Raw genomic sequence first — 14,964 nt, forward strand, 5'->3', positions numbered from 1 at the left:
CGTACCTACTTTTCAACAATGTCAAGATAATGGGGTGACATATTCAACGCCAGATTCAGCATGTTACACAAACTTAAGCATTTATATATGCGTTAAAGACATTTGGACTTCAAGAAAGCTGTGTTGAGTTCGTGCAATAGAAGAGACCTTCTTCATTATTTAGTGAAGATATCGTAGGAGTAATCAATGTTATTAACCATTGTGCCATCATTCTCTTACACAAATCATGCAACATATAGAAACAGGTTGAAGTATTGTTAACAGGTTAAAACAATAAGACAGGTTCAATATCTATTTTGGTACTGCATAACCAATTATACAAACATCGTCAAACGTCTTGCCCCCCTACATTTCTCAAGAAATAAACAATCTATGTTCTGGAAATGAGATGAATATTTTCCTCTATTTCAACTGCAATATATTTGATATAAAATCTTTGTTTGTCACTCTGTTACTGAAGAGGCCAACAAACTTGCTAGAAAAGGAGCACAAACACCTTTCATCGGCCCGGAACCTTTCTGTAGCGTAGACAAATGTACCTACAAGAAAGAGTTTCTGGAGAAGGAAGAAACCGAAAGAGAAAAACTCTGGAGCAATCTTCCTGGTTTGGATCACTCCAAAAAGTTTCCTCGAAACTTTGACTCTACGAGATCCAAAAAGTATCTGGATTTTAGTAAAAATAAGCTACACCTCCTCACTGGATTCCTCACAGGGCATTTTCGCCTTAGGAAACACCTCTTGAGAATAGGTCTAACAGAAAATGACGAGTGCAGATTCTGTGGGGGGGGAGGGAACTCCGGATCACCTGGTGGCGGAATACCTTGCCATCGCTAGCCAACGCAAAACCTGCTTTGGGCATGAAACTTGTAGAAGCGAGGAATTAGCCTCATTGAAGCCATCCCAGATATTGGAGTTCATTAGAACTCTGGAACTAGAAGGCGAGCTGTAAATCACATTATGGAGAGAATAGCTCTGATGGGGGGCACAATAGACCATTAGGTCGCAGTGAAACGAAACCTTTAAATAAATCTAAATCTAATCTACTCTGCTTTATGCAGGATGAGCAAAAAATAAAATTGGGAAAAATCTAAATTTGCCGATTATTTATTTTTGATTAATTATAGTTTTTTCCACAACTAAACCCAAATTCAATAATCCGTATTACCAATTCTTCTTTCAATTAACAGCCCATTACGCCTAGGCATCCGACGAATCAAGTCATTAATGAAACTCAATTCCTGAAAAGTTGGAGGTGGGTTTTGGCGATAGGATATTGCTCTCCCTAAGTTATCCCATACGTGCTCAATTGGATTAATGTTTGGTGAGTTTGCTGGCTAGTTCATTCTCTTGAAGATTGTTAAGAACCCTTTATGTGCGATATGGTGGGGCGTTATAATCCTGATAAATGAAATTATCCCCAAATTCGTTGCGCAGAGGAAAAATGATTGGTTCAATGATGTTTTCTTCGTAGATGCCATCAGTCATTGATCGTTCAACGATAATAAGAGAGGTACGGCGACCAAACGTTATAGCTCCCCAACACATTATTGATCCGCCTAGAAGGGCACAACTTCCTGGGCGAAATTAAGTCACTCTAGTCTGTCTGGACCTCTCCAAACTCTTTCATTTCTAAACGACTATCACACAGAATCGCGACTCATCCGAAAACAGTATGTTGCGCCATTGTGGTAAAAGCCAGTCTTAGTGGTCTTGCCGACGGGTAGCTCTATGTCCAGTTGATAGCCGAGGTACTCTTAACGATCTTCTTGCTCTTAAATTTGCGGAATGCAATCGTCTCCTAATGGTACTGGTTGAGACTGCTCGTCTATAGGTCCTCAAAAGATTACTTCGAAGGGCTATTACATACTCATACTCGATTATTTCCCTCACAGATTACAGATAACGTTCGATTCCTTCTAGTAAATTTGCAATAATGGTCTACCCTTGCAGATGGTACTCTGGGTCAACCAGGCACTGGTATCCGGGCAACGCTGCCGACTTCCTGGAAAAGAGCCTCTATGCGCCTTACGGAAGTCCGTGGAATATTCACACGTTGCGGAATCTGGTGGTTCGACAAAGATTCTTGATGTAGGGCTACTATTCTTGCCTGGTAAAACTGAGAAATTGGATGTCGCGGCATTTTCCACGGAATTACTCAATATTGCAACACTCGTTATTCGCTGAATACTGATTAACTTCGAATACACCTGTAGTCTCATGAAAACATCTACTGGTTTACTTATTTCATTTAAGCGATGAGATAGTGAAGAATCCACACCCAACACATTGTCATGTTACATTCAACAAGTCGATAGGGAGGGGGGGGGGGGTGGTTATCATGACTTTTGACGATGTGTGTACATAAAAATATTTAGGTGTTCTATAGAAAACGTTTTTCAACAAATAAGTTCTGACGAAGAATTGGATGATCAATTTTTATAAATGCCATCATTGCTCTTTAAAGTTAGATTTTCAGGAAAAGACCTACTGCTGGATTGAAAAAAAATATTTACAAAATAATTTCGCTTGTCAAATGGGACATGAAATTTTCTATATTTTGTATGAAAATCCAAATATTTGTTTGTTGATAGCAGATGTTTTTGAGGAATTCAATTTATTTCTCAGTGAGAACCGTTCGAAATATTGAAAAAAAAAATAAGGGAAACACTGACGTAAAGTCAGAAGTTTTTGAGCGTTCATTCATTAAAACACTAATTTCACCCTTGAAAACCTCATTCTTGTTACATACCTATATTCAAAGGTGCAATTGGCGCATGAATGACAAGCGCGCATCACGTCGTGTTCGAGTCAAATCAACGCAGTTGACGCATCATCTGAAGTTGACATTGCTTGTGCGCAGCCGGTGCTGTGGCTAAGCATTGTGCCAGTGTTGCCGAAAACACCGATTTATCGGTATTTATACCGCTTTGACTCTCCCGATATACCGAAAGGTGATAAATATATACCGTCTTTTCAATTTCATAGATATCATGTCGAAATTGAATCTTTTACCGAAAATTTAATTATTTTTTATAATAAGATGCATAGAGAAGAGATAAGATGAACATATCTTGCTCGATTTAGATGAATTAAGATTCACAAGGGTCGTGGGCCTTCATTACCTGAAAGTTACAGACCAACGGGGTTTTCGAAATTCCTAGAAACTTGTAACTCTGGGATTTCTGGCTTATATATGTTTATTACTCTATAGGATTAACTCAATGTTACCGACAACATTTGCCGGTAGGTAATTTCAATTCAATTCAAAACTTTTAGAAATTGGCGATATATAACAGTTTTTTGCTGTTTAAGGGTCAGGAATAAAATTTTTTTATGATGCCGCTGTTACAAATTATCTTCTCAGTGGAAACGAACATCTCACAAAGAACAAAAAAAAATTTCAAAGTCAGGTGTTTGGATTTTCATATACAGGCCTGTCAACAAATAATCACTAGATTCCCATTAAAAAATAAAAAAAGGACTTGAATATTTTTGAAGCCACGAATGTTAAGAATAACAAAACTGCCTCTGTAATTCCAGTATGCTGATTGTTTCCCCGTTTGATAAGTGAGAAAGATTTTCAAAAATGCGACACAGAATGGAGAACTTTGCGAAATACAGAAAAAATCAAAGATTTTCCTGATGATACTGTGTTATATTGGAAAGAAGTGGCTCTGATGGTGATAGCACTTCCACTTTTCCGACTGTAACTAAATTCGTTTTCGATATTTTTACGTTACCTCATTCATCAGCAAACGTGGAAAGAATTTTTTCTGCCATAAACCACATGAAAACGAGTCAATGCAACAGATTCTCAACAGAAACAACTTCCGGTTTATTGCACTCAAAAAGATTGATAAGAACAGCAGGACCTAACTATTTTGATTTTAGTCAAGAAATTTTATTTATTTTTTACTTTATGTTATTTTTGGTTAGAAGAAAATGTATTATTAGATAATTAAATGTTTTTTTATTTATGTTTCATTTAAAATATTGATATTCTTGTGAAAATCTTCCTTATACCGATTTCTACCCCAAATACACCGATTTTGCGCAGTCATTTATACCGATATTGAGTTCAGACGTTCGGCAACACTGCATTGTGCTTAGTACTTCCAAAAGCACTCGAACCCTTTGTGTGCTCCCGAGCACTTTTTAAAAGCAGTGCTTAGTAATCGAAGCATTTTAACAAAAGTCTTGGTGCTTAGTAATTCCAAAAGTGCTCGCGAGCACTTCCGCGGATTATTAAACACAAAGGCAAGAGAGATTTTCAGTTCGAAATATCTCAGTGGCATACCAATGTTTTTTTAGAAGAAAGGAAAATATTCTGGGTCACCCTTATATTGATTCAAGCATTATTTGCCAAACTATTTTCAATTCGCAATATATATCTTCAGTACATAGTACATTCGAAATCTGAGGTATTGCCTTTATAGATAGTTTTTAGAGAATATTGCGATTAACACCGAGTGTCATTCGCATACTTGAATAATAACATTTTCACTTCAACCTGTTTAATCATGCATAATGCACATCACATCGCTCAATCATACCGCTCAACAGCACTGTCTTAGCTTTCTCGACAGCTTCTGAATTTTTGTTGATCAAACCACAGCAAAGATCGTACAAATTGCAGAGGACATCACTGCCTCCAGATGTTTGGGCACCTTCTTCACCTTCTGTCAATTTTTCCATTTATGTAGGTAAGTAAATCTAAATCGCATGTTGTGAGGCTTAATGAGAAATTTACTTTTATGAATTAAAGCTTCAAAAGTTCATGCATTTATCCAAAACGACGAAATGATCGAAATCGAAATTTATAAAAATGGATTTTATATCACGATTATACGTCACTGATCAACTATTTCTCCTTGTCAAAACTTGAATTAAGAGGGAACATCACCACGTGGCTGATCGGTTCAAAACGGAATTAGAGATATTTCTTCTTGAAAATCACCCATTTTTATGGATTTTCACACAATTGCATTATTTGAAATATTTTCACTTTATGTGAAGAACAATAAAAATAAGAAAGCTACAAGGAGAGAATATACGGAGTTGCATCCAAATCATCCAATTCCAATTTATAGTGTAAAACGTATGTCATATCGTTGACAACGAGATAACTCAAAAAAGGGCATTTTGAAAACTGATTACTGAGCATGCCAGGGGGTTCTTAAATTTTAAAATATGTGGTACTCAGAATAAGAGAGATAGGCCAAACATATGTTATATATTCGAAATCAAGGGAAAAAGAGCTAGTCAAATATAGAAAAATTTACAGGGTGTTCCATTTGAAAAAATGAAGTTGCAATCAATATGTTACCCATTCTGTATATATTTCGTTTTGTGAAATCATTTTAAAAAACACTAGTCGATTTCGTGAAACTTTTGTAGAAAACATTTTTTTGTACCTCTTTTAGTAACAAAGTTAAAGGGGGGGTCAAATTATGGTGAAAACCCCGGTACAACTGCGTACACCATACAAAGTTTGGTCATCGCAGGAGCGCCAGAGGTGAAATGAATGGGTACCAAAGTTTGACTGATACGCGAAAAACCACGTGGTGGTTATTCCTCTTAATATTTCGAAGCAACTGTTTTTAATCGATACAAGACATAAAATTCATAGACTATAAAATCACTTCAAAAGAATAATACATAATTAATGTTTTTCAGACTAATCCACTTGTTCGCCTTAGTGTGATAACACTAAGGCGATCATAGTAATGTTATAACGCTTTTCATTCTTGCCCTTTTTTTTAATCCGTTATTTTTATTGGCTATACAAGAACTGAGGAAGCTTACATCCATTTTTCTTATGTGAGAGTATTTAAAATTTTTTAGTCTTAGGCTATTCCTGTTAAAAATTGAAAATAGGATCTAAAATAACACGTACCTGCTTTGAATGTTTTATCTAGTAGTGTTTTCAATTCCAAGTAGTCGATTTCACTATCCTCTCCAGCTATAAAATCGAAATCTAGCATAGAGCTCTGTTTTCTCTTAAACTCCTTCAACTCGTCTGCACTTCCCTTTTTCGATAAAATCTTAAAAGGAAGATATATTCGAGTCATTAGAAAGTCAAAAGAAAAATCGTCGATCCCTATTTGTTCAACTCATTGTACACCATTAGTATGCAACTATTTTTCAGTTCCATACATAAAAAGAGAACGTATAAGATTTGTCGGATCATTTGAAGAAATTTGATCAGTATATTCTTTTCCTCTTCTTCATAAAAAATAGAAAATACAGCGTTCAGTACAAGAGAAAAAGAAAGATTCATATTGATAAATGATGAATTTATAGAATTACAATTACGTTTTATAAATTCAATAGATGACCACTTGAAAGTCCAACTGACTTATATACAAAAATTGTATAGAAAAACGAGCAGAAATCATTCAAATCAAAGGTATCTTTATGAGTCAAACCCAGAATACATGAAAACTATTCTGGCATTATTCATGTTGTTGCAATATTTGATCATATGCAAGCAACGCATCTCAACATTCTCTTCACCTTTCACAATTTTGCCTATGGTAATAAAAAATGAAATTGTTTGGACCCTACAAGAAGTTAAATTTGCAAGGAATGTGCAATATACAGAAGATATCAGAAAAAAAATTTTGATTTAATTCAAGCATTTACGATCGTTGGTGTGAATTACTTACTTGATTCCTTCAAACTCTTTCAAAACTAGAAGTAATGTAACTTACTCTTTAGCGTTTTCAACAAGCAATCTGTTCATGCTAACCTTTTTTAGTGGGGGGGCTGCTTCTAAATCGGTAGCTTGGGTGGGTTTTGCGATCTAATAAAGATCAATTAGAATTAGTGATTTGAAAGAATAATTGTTTTGACCCAGGTAATCTCTAAAGGAGATAATATGAACTATTTATAAGGTATGTCAAAGTTTCTAGGATGGATGGCACGTGGTAAAATAATGATAGATTCATCTAAAAAATTATTTTCGAAGTGGATCTTCGAAAGCTATACCCTTAGAAAGAGGCATACATTTTTTGCGTTTACTTCAAAAATATTCGAGATACCTCCATGGCAAAGTGGGCTTAATTTTATATGAGAAATATACTGGCTGAAAAAGAAACTGCAAACACCCAGAAGGAGCTGCTCAAATTTAAAAATTTTCTTGGTAAAATATAGATAGTATAGCCAGTAGTAAATAATTGAAATTTGGAGAAAAATACGAAGGGTTTACAATTTTTTTAAAAAATTTGTTAATAATATGTTCGCCACCGCGGTTATCTATACACTCCCCAACACATCTCGACATTGATGCAATAAGATGGTCTTTTTCTAGAAGCTACCTGTACTTCATGTACTGCCGCCAAAGTCTGTGGGGGCAGGGGTAAATTTCCAAGCCTTCTACCCATGATATCCCAAACATCTTCTATGGGCGAAAGATCGGGGGATCTGGGCGGCCATGGCAAAATATTCACGTGGGTCGCTTAAACTAACTCTGGAACATGTGGTCGGGCATTATCTTGCTGAAATATTGGATTCTCGAACCGGTTAAGGTAAGGGCGAACATATGGCTCCACTATTTCTTGAAGGTAACGCAGCGCTGTCATGTTACCTCGAATAAAGACTTAAAATGACCTACTTGCAGGTGCAATAGCACCCCATATCATAACGCCAACTGTCCGGTGTGCATGAGGCTCAACATCAAACTGAGGTTCACGTTTTTCTCCCCGACGTTTCTAACCCTTCTTCGCTCATCATGTGCACCCAAGGAGAATCGAGATTCATCAGAAAAAAAATGTTGACGTTACCTGCACCACTGTAATCGTTGCCGGCGATGCTCAACCGTCAGAGGTAACACAAAATGGGGTCAATAATGCTGCAGTCCAAAAGACCTTATCCGGCGATTAATCGTTCGGGCGGTTACAGGATGGCCTTGTTCTCCTAACTACTCATCAACCAAAGATCGAGTCTTTTATGGCCATAAGTCTTGGACGTCGATCTTGAACTTCATTTGTGCCCCTTCGAAGTCCGGTGCCTACTCTTCTACGATTTTGGGCATTATCAAACCACGCTTGACAACATCTCATTATAGTTGTTGGATTTCTGTTCGTACATTTAGCGATTTCTCGAAATGACTACCCTGCCTCCCGTAGACCAATAATTCGACCTCTTTCAAATTCACTTAGCTGGCGATAAATTCCGCGTACACGTGCTCTAAGCATTTCAACAACAACTAAACATCGACTTTGGATCTTCTCGAACAGCTGGTTTGTTGTAAAATTTAAAAAACGACTACAATATTTAAGTAACAAAAAAAACTTCACGATTTTTTTCTCCAAATGCAATCATTCACTTCTTTCTATACTATCTTTGTTTTACAAAAAAAATCAAAATTTAAACAGCTCCTTCTGTGTGTTGCAGTTTCTTTGTCAGTAAGTATATCTTCATTTTTTATTCAAAAGTATAACTAATCTCCAATATTTTAATTAACATCTTTTATGTGTATGTGTGGTCCTATCTCATATAAAATGTAAATTATTTCGTCATTTTACGTAAAAGGTACTTATTGAAATCTACCAAAGTTTATTTCAATTTATTCAAGCTTTCGAATATGAGAAATAGAGTTTTGCTCACCCTTTCATCTACATCTCCGTATCCAATTGTTTCATCGTGCTCTCTGAAAAAATTCGAGAATTGAAAACGATTAATCTAAGTGACGATTGAATTCATTCCCTATTTTTGAATCCATGCTTCTGCATACTGTGAACAGTGAAGCATCTATGATACATTCAAGCAAATATTTTCAGTTAAGCTAATTCGAAATATAGAAGAGAACGATAACAATACATCAGGCGTTTTAAATTCTTAATGTTCCCTTTCACAAGGATTTCAAAGTCATGAAGAGGGACCTAAGCTACCCTATAAAATAATAAATGAAAAAATATTATTTGGTTTGACTGCTTTATTTGTTCAAATATGGTTTGAATTTTGAGATTGAGAAATAACTATGATAAAATATGTTAGTTACGATAATTATTGTTATTTTGTTTCACTATTTGATATATTCGTTTCATTATTCCTCATTATTAAAACTAAATACAAAAATTAACTAAAACAAATACACTGGAAAAATGTTATGAATAAATTAGATCTTCTCTAAGCATTTATACAAAAGCTAGTATAATAAACAATAGAACAAACTCCACTAAAAAAATGTTCAATTATAACTGCACTATTTAGGCTGACAATTTCAATCAAACTCACAAGTTGCCATATTTTTGTTGTTGCCTATTTTAAAGTGTTGAATGTTAATTTTTAACTCATAACCTGAACGACAGAAAATAATTTGAATTTCATGAATAACAAAACAAAATTGTTCAGATCCTTCAATTGAGATAACTCATTAAATCTAAAATCCACCACCTGAGTATTCTACTGTATGTCCCAAATATTTACAGATGTCAATTTTAGTATAGATGCGAACAATTTCGCAAATATATTTTATTGCAATTGCAAGCATTTTGAAAATGTTTGAGGGATACTCTGTATGCAAATAAACCCATTATGTTAACTCATTGCATATAGCCGTTTGGGATTAGTGAATTTAACAATATTTGGCTTAAATAATAGCTTCTTAACTACCGCATTTAGTAATTTATTTCATAAGCATTTCTGATGAAGCTTCATAACTATATAACAATGTCTAATCAACAACTCATGATTGAATATCAGACATAAATTACAGCGCTGATTCGATTTTATCGCAAGACGGAATTTTTCGTGAAAAAATGTTTCGAATTATCATCAGTTGAATGATATATTACTGAATTGACTATTTATATACATGACACCTAGCATTAAGAACCTTATTAAAATTCGTATTGTTGTTTGTAGGCTACAGTATTTATTCAATCTTAAATTGGAACGAATTCATTTACTGATAAGTAAAAAAATATATTGGAAAATATTGAATTCTAACAACATTCGGCTTTGATACTCTTGAAACTAGGGAACCGATGATAGATATCAGATGATTGAACTGTCTTTGACATATCATGACTTTTTCATCTCATTATTCCTAAATTCTTTTTATTTATTTTTTTTATGAAACTGCAATACATAAGGCCGTTTTCGAGAATCAAAAACACGTCGAGCAAAACCAAGCAGAAAGTAATAGAATGAAGCACATTCAATGGTAAAATTTCATCCAACTACTTGAATGGCGCAGAAAGAAAAAAGTAACACAATCATTCAATAAGGTTTGAAAAGTGATGAAATGCACATCAATAAAAACTTGAAATAAACAAAAACATAACAGCATGGACACCAGCATCATACAAACGAAGGTTTGAAGTACCTATCATTCCTCATAGCAAAGTTTTCAGTTCACAATGAAACAAATATCAGCAATCTCCCGCAAAACTTGCTCATAATAGTTACTTATATACATGGAAGGAGAAGATAAAATCGAATAAAAGGGTGTAACAAATGGAACATAATACTGTAAACCCTAGAAACAGGCACTAAACCGATCATTCACTTGAATAACTTTTTGAACAGATTCGTTATAGGTTCTAGCTCTCTTTCAGCCCCGCTCCTATTAGAGGAACTGGAAGGTGGAGCATACTGAGGTTGAGGACTGGAAGGATAAGGGTTGTGAGGATACTGAGGGTATCCTCCTTGTGGCGGGCATACTTGTGGATATACTCCTTGTGGCGGATAGCCTCCTTGCGAGTATCCACCCTGGTTGGGAGGGTATCCACCTTGCGGAGGTGGATACCCACCTTGTGGGTAACCTTGGGCGGATCCTGGGTAACCAGGGTATCCCGCAGGAGGTCCAGCCGGGTATCCTGGGTTAGGATAGCTGTAAGGTTGTTGCTGAGGACCAGGCGATTGTCCAGCGGCTGGATATGGGGGTGAACTGGGACACGCAGGTGCGTTAGCAGAAGGATAGGGCGGACTAGATGGTTGCTGTTGGTGTGGTTGTTGTTGATTTTGTGGGTTAGCACCCCAAAGATCAGTGTGGAAAAACTGATTGATCAAAGAAGTGAAGGGTTGCGTAAACGGATCTTGAGGAAAACCTTGGCTGTGACGAGGGTAGCCTGGGTCGTGACTCGGATAACTTGGACGAGAAGGCTCGTCTCTGTCGGAATCGAACCTTCCGAAATTCCTGCTACCACCGTAGCCCCCGTAACCCGCACGATCCCCGTCATCAACCTCGTTATCCTCTTCGTTTTCGTTATACCCGCTATTTCTTATAGAATAAGAAGGACCACCGTACTGCATGTTGTTCTGGTGCTCGGAGAAGACACGTAGCAGGAATTCTCCCTCCTCGTTCTTGTCGTAGGTGGAAGGCACTATGCAATAGGTACCAGGAGGTAGTTTGAACCTGCAGCTCACTTCGCGCAGATTGATGAAGGACGGAGATCTAGCAACTGAAGCGTTGTACTTGAAGAAGTTCATGTCTAAGGGTTTGGGCACTCGATCTGGATTGGGGAGCTGAAATGGAGGCAATGATCAGAAATGTCAAGGTTTTGATAAAACTCAATAACTCACAAAATATATAGCGAATCCTAAGGTCAACAGTTCTTCGCCTGATTGTGTTTTGATCTGTCTTCTGTTTTTCTGCATTAAGGCCACTATGCAAGTACACTTGTTGTCGTCATCATCTTCGTCCACTTCGGTGAGAGTTATTCTATATTGAGGATTGTTCCAGAAGGTTTCTGAAATTTAATTAAGAATTATGGAATACGAAGTCGAGTTTAACGAATTCGAAAAATAATAATAATACTATCAGTATCAGTGATATTAGAAGTCCGATTTTGATGAAATAGGTATTTGAAGTTTTCTACTACTACTATTCTGCTTTTTTTCAGAGAAAAAAGCATTGCGCCAAACACATTGGCTGATTATTATCAGACATATTTTTCTCATGCAAAGATAATAATTAAGTGAGATACCAATCAGAATCCAACGGAATCCAAGAAGAATCGATTAGGTTACAGATCTATTAGGTGTACAAATTTGTTTCAGCCGTTTTGCAATAGATGGCTGTAGTGGTAAGTGTTAGTTGAAATAAATAGATGGTAGATGTCATAAAATAAGATTAGGTATTTTTAAACATAACACCATCGAAATATTAGTCGATTGGTGTCTGCATCATAAAGTTATTCTCGATTAAACATGTCAGCTTATGAGCCTAACCTTCGTCTTTGGTGGGAAGTTTTAATTTTATGCGGATTTGAAGAAATCTGTGGCTGAGGCTCATCGAATGCTCTCAAATATCTACAAATGGTGAGGTCGCTATTGATGAAAGAACGTGCTTAAAGTGGTCCCAACGTTGATTTTGACGTCAAAGACAAGCATGGCGGTGGAAGAGAGAAGGTTTTCGATTATGCAGAATTGGAGGCATTACTTGATCAAGACTAGTGTCAAACGCAACAAGAATTGGCAGGATCATTGGAAGTGATGCAACAAGCCATTTCAAAACGCCTCAAAGTCATGAGAATGAATCAGAAACAAGGAAATTGGGTGCCGTCTGAGTTAAAGCCGAGAGATGTTGAACGGTTTTTTTTTATTTGTGAACAGCTGGTTGCAAAGCAAAGACGGAATGGATTTTCTACATCGCATTTTACTGGAGACAAAAAATGGTTTCATTACGATAATCTCAAGCGCAGAAATGAATGGGGATATCCCGACCATGCTTCCACGTCGACGACCAAACCGAATATTCACGGTTCCAAGATCACGCTCAGTATTTGGTGGGACCAGCTCGTCGTAGTATATATTGAATTGTTAAAACCGACTGAAACAATCACAGGCGATCGTTATCGAACGCATTTAATGCGTTTGAGCCAAGCATTGAAAGACAAATGGCCGCAATACTTCGAGAGACATGACTATGCTCGACCCCATGTTGCGAAAGTGGTCAAGACATACTTGGGAACGTTGAAATGGTAAGTCCTACCCCACCCGCTGTATTCTCCAGACGTTGCTGCTTCAGACTATCGCTTGTTTCGATCAACGACACACGGCCTGGCTGTCCAGCACTTCCGGTGTTATGAAGAAGTGAAAAATTGGATCGATTCGTGGATCGCTTCAAAAGATGACCAGTTTTTTTCGGGTTTCGTACGCATAACCAGTTTTTTACAATAAAGCCTCAAATTTTGGATAAAAACGGCGGAAGCAAAGTTGTACGCCTGTGTATATCATCACAGGATATAATAATCGAAAAATTTAACTCACCTAGGAAATTTCTGCACCCACCAGCTGTTACACCTTTCACCCAAGCCCCCTCGAATATGGACATCTCCCATTTCCTCTTGTTCTGAGACTCGTTGTCCGACAAAGAATCGGGGTTCAAGTTACATATCTCCAGTCGATCGAAGTGCTTCTCCCAGTCTTTGTACGACATCCAAAACTCACCGTCATTGTCGAAGATCAAACCCAGCTTCTTCTTGTCTTCTTCAACGATGTATCTCCACTCGGGTGCCCTAGAATAATAATAATTAATCATAATGAAGGTCTTTATCAAGAGAAATCTAGAAAATACTTTGAACTACACTATTGGGAGTTCAAGCTCGCATAAATTAGGCAGAGAATATTGTTGAGTACCGTACAATCAACCTTAAACCTTAACCATGCGTCTATTCTTTCATCTAACCCTCCTGAACCTAACTTACAAAACAAAACAAAATTCTATAGCATTTTAACCAACAACAATATAATCCAAACTCTGCGGCAAAATTGAAATAAAAATTTCAAGTACCCCATCTCAGACAGCACACAGATTCAAAAATTTTAAAAACAGATGAAATGAAAACGCCAAAAGAACAATCACAAGCATGTCGGGAAAGCTTCTCGGTCATCAGCCTAGGTATAAAGCGGGTCGTACCGGAAATTATTAAAAATATGCAATTCAAAATTATAAAGCGTTATATTTCTATACTCAAATTCTAGGTTATTCATGCAATTGCAATAGGAGTACAATCTAGTGAATATGTTTGTTCGGGGTTTTGGTATTGAAATGGTGCGTTTGAAACGCACGTTTCATCGGAAAAAATTCAATCAAATTAGAGGGAATTGCGAACTGCACACTTAGTTATAATTAAGATGCATAGAATACCTGGTGTGTTTACTGATTCGATTTTGTTTCAGACTTTTCGAGAGACCCACCTGTTGCTTTGGTGGTCTGCTTCACCAGAGTGCTGTAAGGTGGCGCTCTTTATAATTTTTCGAATTCCCGCATCTGCCTGGTGCCGTTTATAAAGGAAATATTGCTTTTTAGACACTGTAAACATTCACAATAAATTACAATTCAGTTCATATCGAATTTTTACACAAATGAATGGAATATAATGACAGACCATAGAATATAAAATATTATTGTTCTATACTCAAGGTTCACGACAAGAGTGTAGAAATAGGGGGATACTGGGGGTAATTACACGGTGTTCCTAAATTGGAGATACAAATGAAAATGACAGATTTCCGGATTATTTTAAGAAAAAAAGTCCCATAACATGAGTCCCCAAACATTTTGTTTTGAGATACATGTGTTAAAGTTTAAGTTTTTTCTCGTATAACATTCCCTTCACAAGATATTTAATATGAATTGGCCATAGATATTCCAGTTTAAAGTTTTCAACATGTGATATGCTAATATTGAATGCAAATCTACAGGGTGATATATTTTCTGGAAAGATGCCTGCTTCCTTCCTCCAAAACTATATTTTGGTGAATGGCTGTTAGTTTAGAAAAATGTAGAAAAAAAACTCTGGTCCAGTACTACACTTTTTGGTTTGTTATAGTTTTATCGTATCTGCTATCGATTTCGAGAAAAAATCTGTAGTAATCCTCAGGAAAATCCAAATTATTATAAAGATCCAGCTAGTAAGCTCTAATGAATACATTAATTTTAAGTTTTGGTATTTATTTACCTAATCTGTAGCGAAGATTAATGAATATTTGATAAACTGTACGACACAC

At 36.4% G+C, this 14,964-nt stretch overlaps 1 protein-coding gene across 7 annotated transcripts in view; it reads right to left on the reverse strand.

The window, feature by feature from the left end:
* The window catches only part of LOC123674229 (calpain-A-like), a 52,523-nt gene that overhangs the window by 3,382 nt on the left and 34,177 nt on the right, over window positions 1–14,964 (reverse strand). For 4 of the 7 annotated variants that reach the window (XM_045609162.1, XM_045609161.1, XM_045609157.1 and 1 more), the window contains 7 exons: window positions 13,222–13,469; window positions 11,533–11,699; window positions 11,258–11,475; window positions 8,611–8,653; window positions 6,752–6,805; window positions 5,897–6,044; window positions 4,554–4,679 (listed from right to left, as the gene is read on the reverse strand). In XM_045609162.1, the coding sequence (XP_045465118.1) occupies window positions 4,554–4,679; window positions 5,897–6,044; window positions 6,752–6,805; window positions 8,611–8,653; window positions 11,258–11,475; window positions 11,533–11,699; window positions 13,222–13,469 (1,004 nt within the window). Of the gene's footprint in view, window positions 1–4,553; window positions 4,680–5,896; window positions 6,045–6,751; window positions 6,806–8,610; window positions 8,654–8,923; window positions 11,476–11,532; window positions 11,700–13,221; window positions 13,470–14,964 lie in introns of those variants that run through there. The other 3 variants (XM_045609158.1, XM_045609159.1, XM_045609163.1) reach the window with 3 other exon arrangements.

This window comes from Harmonia axyridis, chromosome 2 (genome assembly GCF_914767665.1).
Source record: "Harmonia axyridis chromosome 2, icHarAxyr1.1, whole genome shotgun sequence".
Taxonomy (NCBI): Eukaryota; Metazoa; Arthropoda; class Insecta; order Coleoptera; family Coccinellidae; genus Harmonia; species Harmonia axyridis.